Source organism: Ursus americanus, chromosome 10 (genome assembly GCF_024610735.1).
Source record: "Ursus americanus isolate L20-20 chromosome 10, mUrsAme1.1.p, whole genome shotgun sequence".
NCBI lineage: Eukaryota > Metazoa > Chordata > Mammalia > Carnivora > Ursidae > Ursus > Ursus americanus.
In genome coordinates, this window is record NC_142136.1 from 54,462,952 (window position 1) to 54,478,520 (window position 15,569).

The following is a 15,569-nucleotide window of genomic DNA, read 5'->3' on the forward strand; positions in this document are numbered from 1 at the left end:
GTCTCTTGCAGATAGCATATCGTTGGGTCTTGCTTTTTTATCCAATCTGATACCCTGTGTCTTTTGATTGGGGCATTTAGCACATTTACATTCAGGGTAACTATTGAAAGATATGAATTTAGAGCCATTGTATTACCTGTAAGGTGACTGTTACTGTATATTGTCTCTGTTCCTTTCTGGTCTATGTTACTTTGGGGCTCTCTCTTTGCTTAGAGGACCGCTTTCAATATTTCTTGTAGGGCTGGTGTGGTGATTGCAAATTCTTTTAGTTTCTATTTGTCCTGCAAGCTCTTTATCTCTTCTTCCATTCTGAATGACAGCCATGCTGGATAAAGTAATCTTGGCTGCATATTTTTCTTGTTTAGTACCCTGGATATATCATACCAGCCCTGCCAGGTCTCTGTGGATAGGTCTGCTGCCAATCTAATGTTTCTACGATTGTAGGTTACAGACCTCTTGTTCTGAGCTGCTTTTAGGATTTCCTCTTTGTCTCTGAGACTTGTAAGCTTTACTATTAGATGTTGGGGTGGTTGACCTATTTTTATTGATTTTGAGGGGGCTTCTCTGTGCCTCCTGGATTTTCATGACTGTTTCCATCCCCAAATTAGGGAAGTACTCTGCTACAATTTGCTCAAATATACCTTCTGCCCCCCTCTCTCTTTCTTCTTCTTCTGGGATCCCAATTATTCTAATATTGTTTCACTTTATGGTATCACTCATCTCTCGAATTCTCCCCTCGTGATCCAGTAGTTGTTTATCTCTTTTTCTCAGCTTCTTTTTTTTTTTAAAAGATTTTATTTATTTATTCAACAGAGATGGAGACAGCCAGCGAGAGAGGGAACACAAGCAGGGGGAGTGGGAGAGCAAGAAGCAGGCTCATAGAGGAGGAGCCTGATGTGGGGCTCGATCCCACAACACCGGGATCACGCCCTGAGCCGAAGACAGACGCTTAACCGCTGTGCCACCCAGGTGCCCCTCTTTTTCTCAGCTTCTTTATTCTCCATCATTTGGTCTTCTATATCAGTAATTCCCTCTTCTGCCTCATTTATCCTAGAAGTTAGAGCCTCCATTTTTTATTGTACCTTATTAATAGCCTTTTTTATTTCAACTTGGTCAGATTTTATTTCTCCAGAAAGGGATTCTCTAGTGTCTTCTATGCTTTTTTCAAGCCCAGCTAGTATCTTTATAATCATTATTCTGAACTCTAGTTCTGACATCTTACTAACGTCCATATTGGTCTCTGGCAGTTGGTACTGCCTCTTGTTCTTTTCTTGAGGTCAGTTTTTCCATTTTGTCATTTTGTCCAGAAAAGAACAGATGAATGAGAGAACAAAATGCCAAAAGGGTAACAACAACACCAGAGAAATATACAGTAATCAATCAGAAGAGACCGGAAACCAGGAGGGAAAAAGAATATGACCAGGCTGGTGAATAGAACAGAGCCATACACTAGATTTTGGGTGTAGTTTGGTCTGTTAGAAGAAACTTCATCCCAAAATTTTAAAGAAAGAAAAACTTATATATACACAAAAAATAAGGTTAAATACGATGAAGGGACAGAATATGACTGTAAATGAAAATTTTAAAAGATATTTTTAAAAGAATTGATAAGAAGTTGGTTGAAAAAGGAAAGAAGAAAAAAATTTTTTAAAAAAAGAAAAAAGAAAGAAAATTTTAAAAATGAAAGTTGAAAACTAAAGAATCATGGGGAAAAAGCCATGAATCTGCATGCTGTATTCCCCTAGCGCTGGAGTAGCCATGAATTCTGTGTGCTGTATTCCCCTAGCGCTGGAGTTTTGCAGTTCTCATAGATCGGTAAACTTGGTCTTGGCTGAATATTCTTGATGATCTGGGGGGGGGGGGACCTATTGTAGTAATTCTCAAAGGTCTTTGCCCCAGGCAGGATTGCACCACCCTCACCAGGGGCCAGGTTAAATAATCCATTCAGGTTTGCTCTCTGTAGCTTTCATTCCCTGAAGGCTTTCCGCACAGCTTTAAAGGATGAGAATGAAAATGGCAGCCTCCAATCTCTGGCCCGGGAGGAGCTGAGATCTTGGGGCCCTACTCCTCAGTGCACCCTCAGAGAAATGCAGTCAGTCACTCCTGTCTCCCTGGTCTCAGGCACACTCTGTGCTCGCCCGGCCTGTGACCGAGCATTTCTCCCTCTGGCACAGGAACCTGTTGGGAGTCTCCAAACCTAGCATATTCCTGTGGCGCGCTCCTGGGCCGCTCCCTCCCCGGGGAAGGAAGGAGGATCTCCCATGTTCTGCGGCTTGTTGGGCCCTGGCCCAAGGAGCCGGGGCCCAAGTGTGCCGCGGATTCCGGTTTATGCCCACCCCAAGCTGAGAGCGCACTCCTCAGCTCACTCTGCAGCCGGCTTCCCTGCTCCGATACCTGGGAGCTCTGCCGCACTCAGGCACCCCCGGTCTTCCTGTGACCCCGAGGGTCCTGAGACCACACCGTCCCAGCAAGGGTGCCCCGTGCCCCCCCCCCCCCCCCACTTAGCCACCAGAGGGACGTCCCTCACCGGAGCAGACTTCTACGAGTTCCGATTTGTGCTCCGCTTCTCTACCACTTGCCGGTAGCTGGCGGCCGGCAGATCCCTCCCCGCGCGGTCTATCCTCCCGTGTATCGCCTCAGATTCACTTCTCCACATGTCCTACCTTGCAGAAAGTGGTCGCTTTTCTGTTCATAGGTTTGCTGCTATTCTTTTCTTGGATATCCTGTTGAGTTCGTAGGGGTTCAGAGTGGTTTGATAGCTATCTAGCCGAATTCCTGGGACCAGACGGAATTTAGGTCTCCTGCTCCTCCGCCATCTTGGACCACACTCCTCTTAGTGCTTAGTTCTACGCATGGTTCACATGATAACCACAGCAAACAGGTTTTATGATGGCATGGTAAAAGAGAGACCCAGGGTACCTGCGGTGGGCCAGCCTCCCAGGGAATGTCCCTGGGATTACATGAGGCAACATGAAGGTTCTGGATATTCACTCATTCAGCCAATATTTATTAAGAACCCACCATGTGCCAATGGTAAAATATATCTTACTATATATATCAGTGTACAAAACAGAAGAGAATGCCTATTTCATGGAGCTTATTATACTTTGGTGGGGTGAGATCAGACATATATTTGCACATGGTCTGTCCTGTGATTATATGTCCTGTGATTAACTATGAAGAAAAATAAAGCAAGTGACAGGGACAGGGAATCATCCCTAGAGCACTGGTTTCAGAGGTTGCTATTTGTCATAGGTTGGTTAGGGAAGGCCTCTCTGGCCAGACTTTGTATGAGCAGACAGCTGACTCTATGCAGGCCACTGATGAGGTAAGACTATATAGTTCATGGGACGAGATAAGAACTTTCCAGGCAGAAGGAAATGGAAAGGCGCTAGTTGTCTGAGCACACTAAGTGGAATGTTTAGAGACTATGACAGACATAGTTCTGCTATGTAAGTGCAGCACTAGTTCTGCTGAGTAGAGAGAAGTGTTTATGACAGGAAGAAAGAATACCTACTTTTGTCTATATATACATTTACAAATAGTAATACTTTAATAAAAGGTCAGTCTTAAAACCAGTACTATCAACTTCAAGGTTCTTTAGCCATGAGACTTTCACTCTTATATGGTATGTGGCATAGCCTAATGCACCTGCAGCGATGTCCCCCTTCTCTACAAGCTGAGGTCTGATCCTCCAACAATGGAGTTCCTTGTCCATTCAGTTGACCACTAGTGATCCTATGACCCTTAAGAAACAAATGTTTCCATTTTCCTGGAGTATTAAAGATACTGGGGGCACCAGACAGGTCTTATTCAGTTCTGACTGCTATGACAAACAAAATACCATTACTTTCTCACAGTTCTGGCAGCCTGGGAGTCCAATGTTGAGGTGTCAGCTGATTTGTTTCCTGGTTAGAGGTCTCTTACTCACACCTGCTTTCTTCTTGTATCCTCACCTGGTGGAGAGAGAGAGCTCTGGTCCCCTCCTCTTCTTATAAGGGCACTAATCCCATTATAAGGGCTCCACCCTTAAGACCTCATCCAACCCTAATTACCTCACAAAGGTCTCACCTCTAAATGCCATCACACTGGGGTTTGGGGCTTTAACATATGGGTTTGTGGGAAGTGCAAACATTTAGTTCATAGCAGGACATAATTTTCCTCAATCAGAATTGGCATTTAAGCAAGAAGTTTTAGATAGATGTTAGATTAATAGAAAGATAACAGAAATAAAAGTAGAAACATGAAAAAATAAGATAAAAGAGATAATTAAATATAAAATATATTTACATACATTTCAGCATGCAATGGACATTCCATAAATGTTTGCTTGTGGTTAATCAAAATAATTCCTGTCACACATCTAACACTAAACTTATTACCTAAATGAATACTTAGCAGTGTTCCTATTTTGTTTCTACCCTTTCCATATTTAAAGAATTATTATTATGACATAAATGAATGGAAGGTGAGTACAGGCTTGCTAGTGTCTTGCGCCAAGCACTATCACTCAGTTATGTGCTCATTTTTTTTTACTTTTGTATAAAATATTTTGCGCATTGTTAATTAACTTCTTATCTCTTGTCACTTTCTTTTAGGGCTTCTTTATCATGAATTGTCCAGACTTAACAACTTTAGCTTCCCAACTGATATACCTTAACTTATCCTTTAATGACATCAGTTATTTTCCCAGAGAAGTGAGTCCATTTTTATCATTGTGTATATTGCACTGATTTCCTATTAATAATCATAATTTAAAAATAAACATTTATGATACCCTGGAAAAGAGTAAAAAAAAAAAAAAGAGATAGATGATACAGCCAATTAATGTTCCTTTGCTGATTCTGCTACATTAGTTCAAAGGGTTTGTAAAATGTACGAAATAGAGATCTGTGATACTTTATCATTCTACTCATGTTTGTTTCTCTTTTCTGTTCCTCAGATATTTTGTCTTAAAAATTTACAAATACTATTACTGAGAAATAATCCTATCAAAGAAATCCCTTCTGGAATTCAACAACTTAAGCTCCTTAGAGTTTTCAGCATTGCCTTTAATTTGGTTACCACTCTTCCACCTGGGTAAGGTCCCTAGACTGAGATTATGAGTGCAGACAATGAAGTTTATAATTTAGAAAGACATCGATTTCCCTTTTGAAAGCAGCTAGCAACTTTTTAGCCATTGAATGATTCTCATTCTCTTTCGATTAGCTAATTTGCTGCTTATCATTGTGTTAAAAGTAATCCTAGCAGCTCTGTAGATGGCAATTAATGCAGGGCTAGAGAATGCTCACCTAGAGATCCATTATTTGAGTATGGATTAAATGAACACAGATCACAGAAAGAGGCTCAAGTGAGAAACTTGCACTGATCCCTTGACAGCCTTTGTGGATATGAAAAGGATACTGCATGTGGAATTAGGAAATCAAGATTTTGAGCTTCAAAATTGAAAATAATCTGTTTTATCTGGAGAAAATCACTCAACCTTCTTGGTCTCAATTTCCTAATCTATAAACTAAGAAATTAGCCAGTATGATACATAACATTCTTTAATAGGAATGTTGAGGGGCACCTGGGTGGCTCAGTCGTTAAGTGCCTGCCTTTGGCTCAGGGTGTGATCCCAGAGTCCTGGGATCGAGCCCCACATCAGGCTCCTTCGCTGGGAGCCTGCTTCTTCCTCTCCCACTCCCCCTGCCTGTGTTCCCTCTCTCACTGGCTGTCTCTCTCTCTCTCTGTCAAATAAATAAATAAAATCTTAAAAAATAATAATAATAATAGGAATGTTGATACTTGGGTATAAAAGAGATGGAATTTTTCCAGACATATGGACTGGTAATTATTTAACTCCTAAACCAAAACCTTAGCCAAATACAAAACAAGATACGTCTTCCAGTTAGAGTTTAACAAATTGAATGTAGGTTAAGAGCAAAGGGAGAGGGACTCTTAAATAGTTGAACAACATTTTGTAAAGAAGAGTCTCACAGTAATTAAGGAAATGCAGCAAAATTCATTTATAAAGTTGTTCACCCAGCATTGTTTGTAATTATCAATCCAACAAATTCTACATTTGTAAACTCTGAAACTATTCAGTCATTTAAAAGAACAAAAAAGCATGTAGAAGTTATACCATTTCTCTCTCTATATATATATATGTGCATTTCACATTACACATAACATGTATAAGAAATAAACACTAAAAGTAAGAATATTGCATTGTGTGTATTTTATTTCTGTTTTAATCATCTGTATTTTTCAACAGTAACATAAATTGTATTTTCCCTGTCTTGATACTAGAAGCAGCTATTTCTCTAAGCAAACCTGCTTCCTTTTTATTGGAAGATGGTATTTAAAACCGAGATCTGGGTGTTAGATATCCCATTGCTATTGGGACAACGTTGCTTCTAGACACTCCCTGTGAACAGAGCTAAGTAATATATGTATGTATACTAATCTGTGTGAGCACACATAGCTATAATTATTTCATACACAGAAATATATATACATATATACACACACATAGCCCTGCATATATATACACACATGCACACACAACTATGTATACATGTGCATATATGTATATATGCATCTAAATATAAATTTATATTTAATAATCTATAAAATTGTAATTATAAACTTTAATAACCATAACTGTCATTTAAACAAAATGTAAAAATTCCTAAAGCAACAACAAGTTGTTCTTAACTACAGGGTCAACATTGTTCATTACTTAGAGATTAAGCAAATTAGTTTGAACTATTGGTTAACTATTGGTTATACTCAAAAAGTTTTAAGGAGCTATTTCTCAAAAATATTAGTGTTTCTAAAATAAAGCAGTATTTTTTTTGTTAAATAATGTAAGTTATGCATGCATATCAAAGGGAGATGGACAGCACAAATTCACCAAGGCCTAAATTTTTGTTGCTACTATTTTTGCTTTGACCTGCTTGGGGCATAGAGTATAAAGCAAATGCAGATATGAAAGCCCAGGTTCTGGAGGCCCAAAGAACTGGATTCTCATCCTAGAGTTACAGTTAGGCCCTCTACAGCTACAGTTATGCCCTTGATTATACTATGGAAAGGTAAAATCAACTCTCTTAGGTTAAATGTTTGAAATTTTGTAACCATGAAAAGGTCTGTGACTTGTCTATTTAGTTTTCTTGTAAAATAAAGACAATAGATCATTTCAAAAATCCAAAAGGTTTCTTCTTTTTCCCAAAGCTTTGAGATAGCATTTGTTCATGAAATATGTGGAATTTTTTGTTCATGACATCACCAGAATGTGTCTCTCTCCTCTCATTGTTTTTTTTTTCCTACCCCTTTCTTTTCTGTTTCTTGTCTTTTCCATCCCAAAACCTAACTGGAGGGGTCCCCACAGCCTCCAGAAAGAATAGACTCCGCGGACACCTTGATTTTGGACTTCTGGTGTCCAGAACTGTGACAGAACCTTTGCTCCGAGCCACCTGGCTTGTGGTCATTTGGTAGGTCAGCCCTAGGAAACTGATACAGCAACCAAGAAAAGGCGATCTCTAAAATGTGTTAGAAATTTCTCAGGTGGCTTCTTCTGTACGGGGCTTTATCCACTCCAAATATTTCAAAGCAGTCTTAAAAGATAGCTGAATCATTTTAGGAATTTGATTGTCATTAAACCACCTGTAATGAAAAGAAGTCCATACATTTCAAGATCGTAGGAAAATGTAGGTTCTCTATACTTCTACCTATTTGCTTAAGTATTTAATTCTTTATTCATGCCTGGTAATGACAAACGTAATCATTTTCAATTTCATTTTCTCTTTCTAAGGTTATTTTTTTTGTCCCATCTTGAGGAACTTGATATTTCCTACAATAGTATTGCTTCAATACCAAATGAAATCCAGAAACTCAGGTATTTTGGAAGTCGTAAGTACACAAAGTCGTATGCCCTATAAGGATAGATTTGGTGATGACTGTGTTGGAGAAAATTGAGTTCTTTCATATACTTAGTAGCCACAAAACATAATATATGAAAACATCATATTTACAAAAATGTAATTTGAATGATTGGTATTTTTAAGACATAACATTTTCAGTAATTATTTAAAAGCTGTACCAATGGCTACTTAATAGAATGACATTTTATTTCTAGCTGACTGTTGCCAGTACAGAATAGAGAAAAGCCATGTCCTTCTTTACATGAATTTAAAATCAAGCTATATAACCCAAATTATCTTCATTCTGGTTCCATTTTACTAGATTTTCTTTGATTTTCTAGGTGCATAGTCTTATCTTCAGTAAAGTGAGATAATTTTATCTCTGCTTTTCTAATATTTGTACCAATTATTTAATTTCCCTTGTGACAATCTTTATATTTTAATAGGAGAATTCAATCTGTCACATTTGTTATGAGTGATAAATTCAGGTTTTTTCCTTCCATTTTACTTTGTATTTACTGTTTATTTACTGTTTTCTTTTCCTATTTGCCTTCTGTGTGTGTGTGTGTGTGTGTGTGTGTGTGTGTGTGTGTGTGTGTGTGTTTGAAGTGAATTCTATTGTTTCTCCTGCTCCCCACCCCAACTTCCCTGCCTCCACGGAGTGTGATTGCCTCAGGAGCACTGTTCTGTGAACACTTATCAGTTTTTCTCTTCTGGCTGCTCTGTCTTCTGCTCAGGACCAAAGGCAGTCTCAGAGCACCATTCAGAGACTGTCAGTGGTGTAACAGGAGGAAGTTTCTCTGCTCCCTAGAAAGTTCCGCTGCAAAGGCTGTCTCAATGTGGAGCTCTTCCAGCTTTAAAGATTGTTTAGCCTATCAAGCTCCGCAGAATTCATCGAGAGGAAAGATAAGCCCAGACTGCTGAAGCTTCTAAGATAAAGCAACTCAGTCAGGGACGGCCTCCCCCAGGGGTATTCGGGGACCCTCACCAGCATCTCCCTAGAGTCCACCACACTTATTCTGCTTGTCCATAGGGCTCTCTGCTGCTGGCCCCGAGGCTTGTGTTTGGTATAGAGGGAGCAAAGTGACCATGCCAGCTCTCTCTGTTGGGACCAAAGTAAAGCCTGGGGTCTTGCTCACCTTTTCCAAACTGTGACAAATGCAGTAGTCAGACTGTGGCTGAGGGATGAAGAGAGTTGAGGTGCCATCTTCCTAGCTTCACTGTTTCAAATCCCTTCTTTGACCATGTTTTAACATTGTCAGCAGAAGTCAGAACCAAAGAATGTAAATTGTGTAAGGAAGAAACTACGCTGCACAAGAGAATCTAGAGTTCCCAGCAACTTCTGACCTACAGTCCTCATGTTGTCTTCTTCACTCCTAGCTCCTTTGACAAGTTGGACTACCCTTTGATTTGTTTTTATGTGTCCCTCATAAACAGATACTTTTCTGCCTGTCTCCAGCACTAAGTAGAAAGGAGATGAGTGACTGTAAAAAAAAATCTCCATCAAGGCAAGTAGTATAAAATGAGAACATCAGTAAAGTTGGTTCTCTTTGAGCAAAGGAATCACTGTTATCAGAAGCAACTGACACAGTTAAAACCACAGGGACTCAGGTGATGAAAAATCAAAGCACATGATACATTTTGATAGTGGTAATTTCACTGTTTGATTAGGCTTGAAGGAAAAAATATGTACTGATGTTCGATTTGTGTATGAAAATATATTCTTTCTTTGGATCATTATACTATACTATATTCTTTCTTTTTCCATAATGACATGTTGCAAAGAGCCAAAGTACATGCTTTAATTCTACTAGTCACACGAATGCACTCATCTGCATAATAATGAACTGTTTCATTTGCGTTATAATTCTCTGATTCTAAGGAAATACTTAAACACTTGCATTTTATTGTTACTACATTTGAAGCCAATTTGCAGGAACACAACGACAAAATTTTACTTCAGTATTATAAATTGCATAAATACCTTTTAAATTTGATTTCCTTTATTTGAAGATCACTTGAAAAACTGAATGTTGATGGGAATGAACTGACAACTTTTCCAGCTGCAATTTTGAAGCTTAACCTGAAAAAAATCCTATTTGAGAATACTTTCACTCATCCTGCTTTTTGGAAAGAGAATTCTTTGAATAGCCCACCGAGCCTTACTCAAATTACTTCTTTTTTCTTTTTAAAAAATAATCTACGTGAATATTATGATGTGATCCCAGTGGAAATTCAAAAGCTACTAAAATGGTGAGCAAATTCTGAAGCCCTTTTAATAAAAATAGACTTTTAAGCATTTAAAATATTATTTATTAGAGGTCAGGTGACAGTTTTACTATTAACACACCCATACCACAGCCTCGAACATACATAGAATTCTTCAAATTTCTCCTTCTGGCTCTTCAGGCATAATAATGTAGTCTGAATTCAGCCCATTTACTAATATTCTCAAGTTACTACTTAATTCCAGGGTGAGTTACAAATTGCTGAGGTGTAGCTGGCGACATCTATATAGTTGTGATATTAATCTTTTCCCTGAATCACTAAGGACATAGAAATGGTTTCTTCCAAAAAAAGGGTTCTTTAGTCCCAGGCACACTATGCAGGGAAACGCTTTATACTCTAACTTCCCAGAGACCAGGAAGAGAGCAGCCTTTATTTAGAGCAATTTCTCCTCCTCGGGGATTAATGGCCAGTGTGAGAATCACTGCCTAATCTCAGGACCAGGGTTTTTAAACCCCCTGCACTAGGAGTCCACTCAGTTTATCTCGTATTCCCTTCAGATGTTGTAAAACGATTTTTACATTCATCAGTGCTTATATTACTGATTAAACAAATTTTTGTTGTATGCCTAAGTAAATTTCCCAGGAGTATATAAATTACCAATATTGACTCCATAAAAGGCAGGAAACCTAAACAGACTAGTAATCATCAAAGAAATTGAGAAAGGTGATTAGTAATCTACCAATAAAAAAGGGACCAGGACCCGAAGTTTTCAATGTTAATGCATTGAGATGTCAGTTACAAGTGAATACAGAGTTAGGTATAGGGATGATAATTGCAGCCTCAATGGGCATCAATAAAAAAGTGGTAAAAGTAAATTATGGTGCATCATATTATGGAATATTATGATGCTATTAATATGAAGCGAAACAAAATGTATTGCAATAAAAAGTGTCCAAGACATTTCATTAAATCTCTTTTGAGATTTTATACATAGAATTTAACATGTATATACTTTTATATTGTTTTTATTTTTTAAATCTAAAATTGGTAAATTATACCAACTTATACACCACCAAGAAAGTATGAGTGTCCCTGATGGTTCTCATCCTCACCAAACATCATACTGTCAGACTTTTCCCTTTTGCCCATCTGATGATTATGAAATGGCATCTGTCTTCTCTGATTATTAATGAGATTGAGAAGCTCCACTTCTCAATGTTCTCTAGACATTCAAGTTTCTTCTGTGAATAGTCTGTTCATGTGCTAATGTAAATGGACTAATGGGGTCAATGTCTTTTTGTTTTTAACTGATTTGGGAGCATTAAAAATATATACAAACACTAATCCTATACGAGGCTATGATATAGTCCCTTTATTTTTAAAAAATAATATATTTATTTTGAATTATAAAAATAATGCATATTTATTACAGAAAATTTAGAAAATACAGAAAAAGATTATAAAGAATAGTTAGTGTTTTCTACTTGGAATCTATCCTTAGAGTGTTTCTTGCTATGCATCTATACTTTTTTGTTTTAGAAAACTAGGATTGTTTTATATACATTTATCTACTTTATTTTTTCGCATGTAATTTTCACTTGTGTATGTTTTAGCTCCTTAATTAGACGGTAAGATCGATAATGACAAAGGCCCTGTTTTATACTACTGAGTCTCACATAGCATCAAGCGCAATGTCTTTCTGCAGTAGAGATTTACTAGGTAATGACTTGACGTGTCTTCCATTGCAGCGCATCCAGATGTGAATGGTGTCAAGGTCCCATGTTCGGTGAAGGTTTTCGAGTCATCCGATCCTGTGACGTTTTTGGGGCAACACACCTTCCTGTTCTGTATCTTGTCTGTTCTTCTTCCTGCTGTAAAAAAGTAAAGGAAAGCAGTTTTATTTCAGGGAGTATTCCTAGTAGAAGAGTAACTCTAAATTCTGAGTTGATAAGTCATGCATTGATTTAGGGGTCGGTCCCACTCTAAAAGCCCTTAGAGTTTATGTCTACGGTAATTCATTTCTTCGAGAGTATAGGTTCTGTCTTCTGTGATTCCTCTTTGCAATCCCAGCTCCTTATGAAAGTTTGTGACTGTTAGGGAATTGTTGCAGCATGATTACTTAAGAAGGATTGGTAAAGGTCTTTGGATTTCAGTAAAAATCTAGAAAATTTCTTCTAGAGCATGTTTGCTGTACGACGAGAAACGATGGAAAACTTTGCAAAAAAGGATTTATCTTACAACTGGCATTTTCATGCATCCATTCCAAGTGATAGCATTTCAAAGCCACCAGTGGGGTTTGTGTCTCAGATAGGTTCAAAGTCATGTACCCAAGTTCTCTTTGTGAATTTCTGTGGAAATCCGTCCAGTGCCAACCCTCTCAATTGTGGATTGTTTTAGGGAATAAAAGATTCATTCCAGTCCTATATTTAGTTGTTTGAATTCATTACCCAGGCTTTTAGAAAACTGGTACAATCTCTCAGTTATCCTGACCTTCATCTCACAAAGCCTGATTCCATGGACCAGGGCCAGCATACAACAGGCCTTCAGTGATAGCCTGGCAAGAAAATAGAGTAAAACTTACACAGTTACATTGCAAAGCAACGTGTGAATACAGTAGAACTTGAGGCTTTAAGAATTAGTGTTCAGTAAGAGAAATGGAAGAGCATTTTGATATACAATGAAATTTTAGAGTGGCATAGAATTGTTCCATATTTGGCATATTTTTTATGTGCACTTAAATCCAAACTGTCATTGCTAGTGGCAAAACTTGATAAAATCAAATGATTGAAATTTATACAGGTATCTTATCTTTAGAGAATGTCAGAAAATACACATAATGTCAGGTGTGTGTGTGTTTCATTTAGTAATATTAAAATCAAAGATAAAATAAACCAGGCAAAGTATTTTTTCTGATTACTGATTTCAATAAATTGGGATACTTGTATTCTTCTCCTTGAGACTAGTATGATATTAAGCAGAAATAAGAAAACATTGTTTGACAAGTACACACCATATTCACCAGCAAAAGAACAAAACTATTTACATAGAAGTTACTATCGTATCACACATGTAATCTGGAAGGTGATATTTATAGCATAATAAGAAATACATGTATTAAAATGTAATATATCCATAATTATAAAACAAGATAAAAAATGAGATTAAATCCTAGTGGCATATAGCCTATTAATACTCACCTTTGTCCCTGAAACGTTACTTGGAGGAAGGAGTACATTTATTTTTTAATTTAAAAAATGTTGATTTTTTGCTTTGAGTACCAAGGTGATGTCATATTGAGATAGGGAATAAAATAAATGAGATGGGGAAGAAAGAACAGGTTTGAAGGGAAATTATAATATCTTAGAGACACTGCAGAAAAATAAATATACCTAGACATATGAACAAATACGAAATACACTTAGAACCCAATCTCATTATTTCCTCATGGTTAGTGTAAACCTTGAATCTGAGTGATCTAAGACATAATTATTACACAAACATTTGAAAATAGAACTAAACTTAAGAAGAAAACAAAGTTCTCCTTGTAATGCCACCCAATGAAAACCAGAGATAACCATCTTGACATGTATATGTGTATACGTGCACATTTATATATTACTTTTTTAAAAAATGTATTTATTTATTTTTAGAGAGAGATAGAGCACGAGCAGGGGCAGGGGCAGAGGGAGACAATCTCAAGCAGACTCTCGCCTGAGCTCAGAGCCTGAGATTCCAGGGCTTGATCCCAGGACCCTGAGATCATGACCTGAGCTGAAACCAAGAAGCTGTCGTTTAACCGCTGAGCCACCCAGGTGTCCTGTATTACTCTTTCGTTAAAGATGGGATTATTTGCCTCACACCACACACAACAATTTCTAGATTCCTCAAAGGTCTAAATTGAAAATATAAATAGATAAATAGGGTCTTAAAAAATTAGAATGAGAAAGATTTCTTTTAGCAGGAAATGTATCCCAAAAGAAAGGATGAACAGATACACTATGTAAAAATTTTAAAATTCCTGTACAGCCAAGATCATCATAAATAAGGTCAAAAGCCAAGCAACACACGGGAAAACATCTGTAATACATATGACTGACAAACAGGAAAATCTTAATTGTAAATGACAGAAACCCACTTGAAGGAAATATATTAGTATTCCTTTGTGCATGTGTCTTCAGGCACAGCCAATTCAGGAACTCAAACTGTCATGACGGCATTATCTGTTTTTCTGCCTGTCATCTATTATCTATCTATCTATCTGCCTATCCATCCATCTATCATCTATCTCTGAACAACACTTTTAAGTTTGCCTCATTTCCAGGTAGCAAGGATGGCCACTGACAATCCCAGGTTCATGCGCCGGAATGTCAGGAACCTTAGAGAAAAGTGCACTATCTACCCCAACCATTACACTAAAACATATTAGGGATGATTTTCATTGGCTCGACTTGGTTCACGTGTTCACATATGAACAAAGCAATGTAGCTTCATGGATGGAATACTCTGGCCAGGACTGAGTCACATGCCCATCTCTGGAACTGGGAAAGGGGGAATTAGCTCTTCTCAAAACACATAAGTTAGATTCCCTCCAAGGAAGAGTTCTGGAACTGAAAGCTGAGGGAGGGAAAAATGTTCCGGGCAGTTAAAATCTAGAACTGTCAGATTCCTCTAAAATTCCTAACACCCAATAAGCTGTTATAAATAACAATAACACGGGGCTCCTGGGTGGCTCATTATTCAGTTACATGTCTGCCGTTGGCTCAGGTCCTGATCCCGGGGTTCTGGGGCGGGCTCCCAGCTCCATGGGGAAGCTGCTTCTCCCTCTGCTCCTCCCCCCACCTTGCGCGCATGCAAGCTCACTCTCTCCCTCTCTCTGATATATAAATAAAATCTTTAAAAAAAATAACAAAAAGATGAACTAAATCTTTAAATAGTTGTAATGAAATTAAATGTACATGTATTTACATTACAATTATTACAAGAGGTTATTGCTCAAGAATACTTGCTTTTGTGTGCAAAAATATATCCAAGGATATTTATAATAGTGAAAAATTAGAAACATTCTATGTTTCTGTCATGTATGATGAAAGGGTTTTTTTCTCCATTTCCTACCGTCCTTTTATTTTTTTTTTAAAGATTTATTTATTTATTTATTCGACAGAGACAGCCAGCAAGAGAGGGAACACAAGCAGGGGGAGTGGGAGAGGAAGAAGCAGGCTCCTAGCAGAAGAGCCCGATGTGGGGCTCGATCCCATGACGCCGGGATCACGCCCTGAGCCGAAGGCAGACGCTTAACCGCTGTGCCACCCAGGCGCCCCTGTCCTTTTAGTTTTATTCCAAATGGGGAGTTTTTTGACATGAAGATTTTAAGTTTTAGTTTGTAAAATCGTGGATGAGCCTGGAGGACGTTATGTTAAGTGAAATAAGCCAGACACC

At 38.0% G+C, this 15,569-nt stretch overlaps 1 protein-coding gene across 1 annotated transcript in view; it reads left to right on the forward strand.

Moving 5' to 3' along the window:
* LRRC63 (leucine rich repeat containing 63) overlaps positions 1-12,101 on the forward strand; it is a 37,987-nt gene extending 25,886 nt beyond the window's left edge. The window contains exons 5-9 of the mRNA XM_087864902.1: positions 4,599-4,697; positions 4,943-5,079; positions 7,796-7,879; positions 9,918-10,157; positions 11,882-12,101. Of these exons, the coding sequence (XP_087721028.1) occupies positions 4,599-4,697; positions 4,943-5,079; positions 7,796-7,879; positions 9,918-10,157; positions 11,882-12,101 (780 nt within the window). The remainder of the gene's footprint in view (positions 1-4,598; positions 4,698-4,942; positions 5,080-7,795; positions 7,880-9,917; positions 10,158-11,881) is intronic.
* Positions 12,102-15,569: the final 3,468 nt, after the last annotated feature.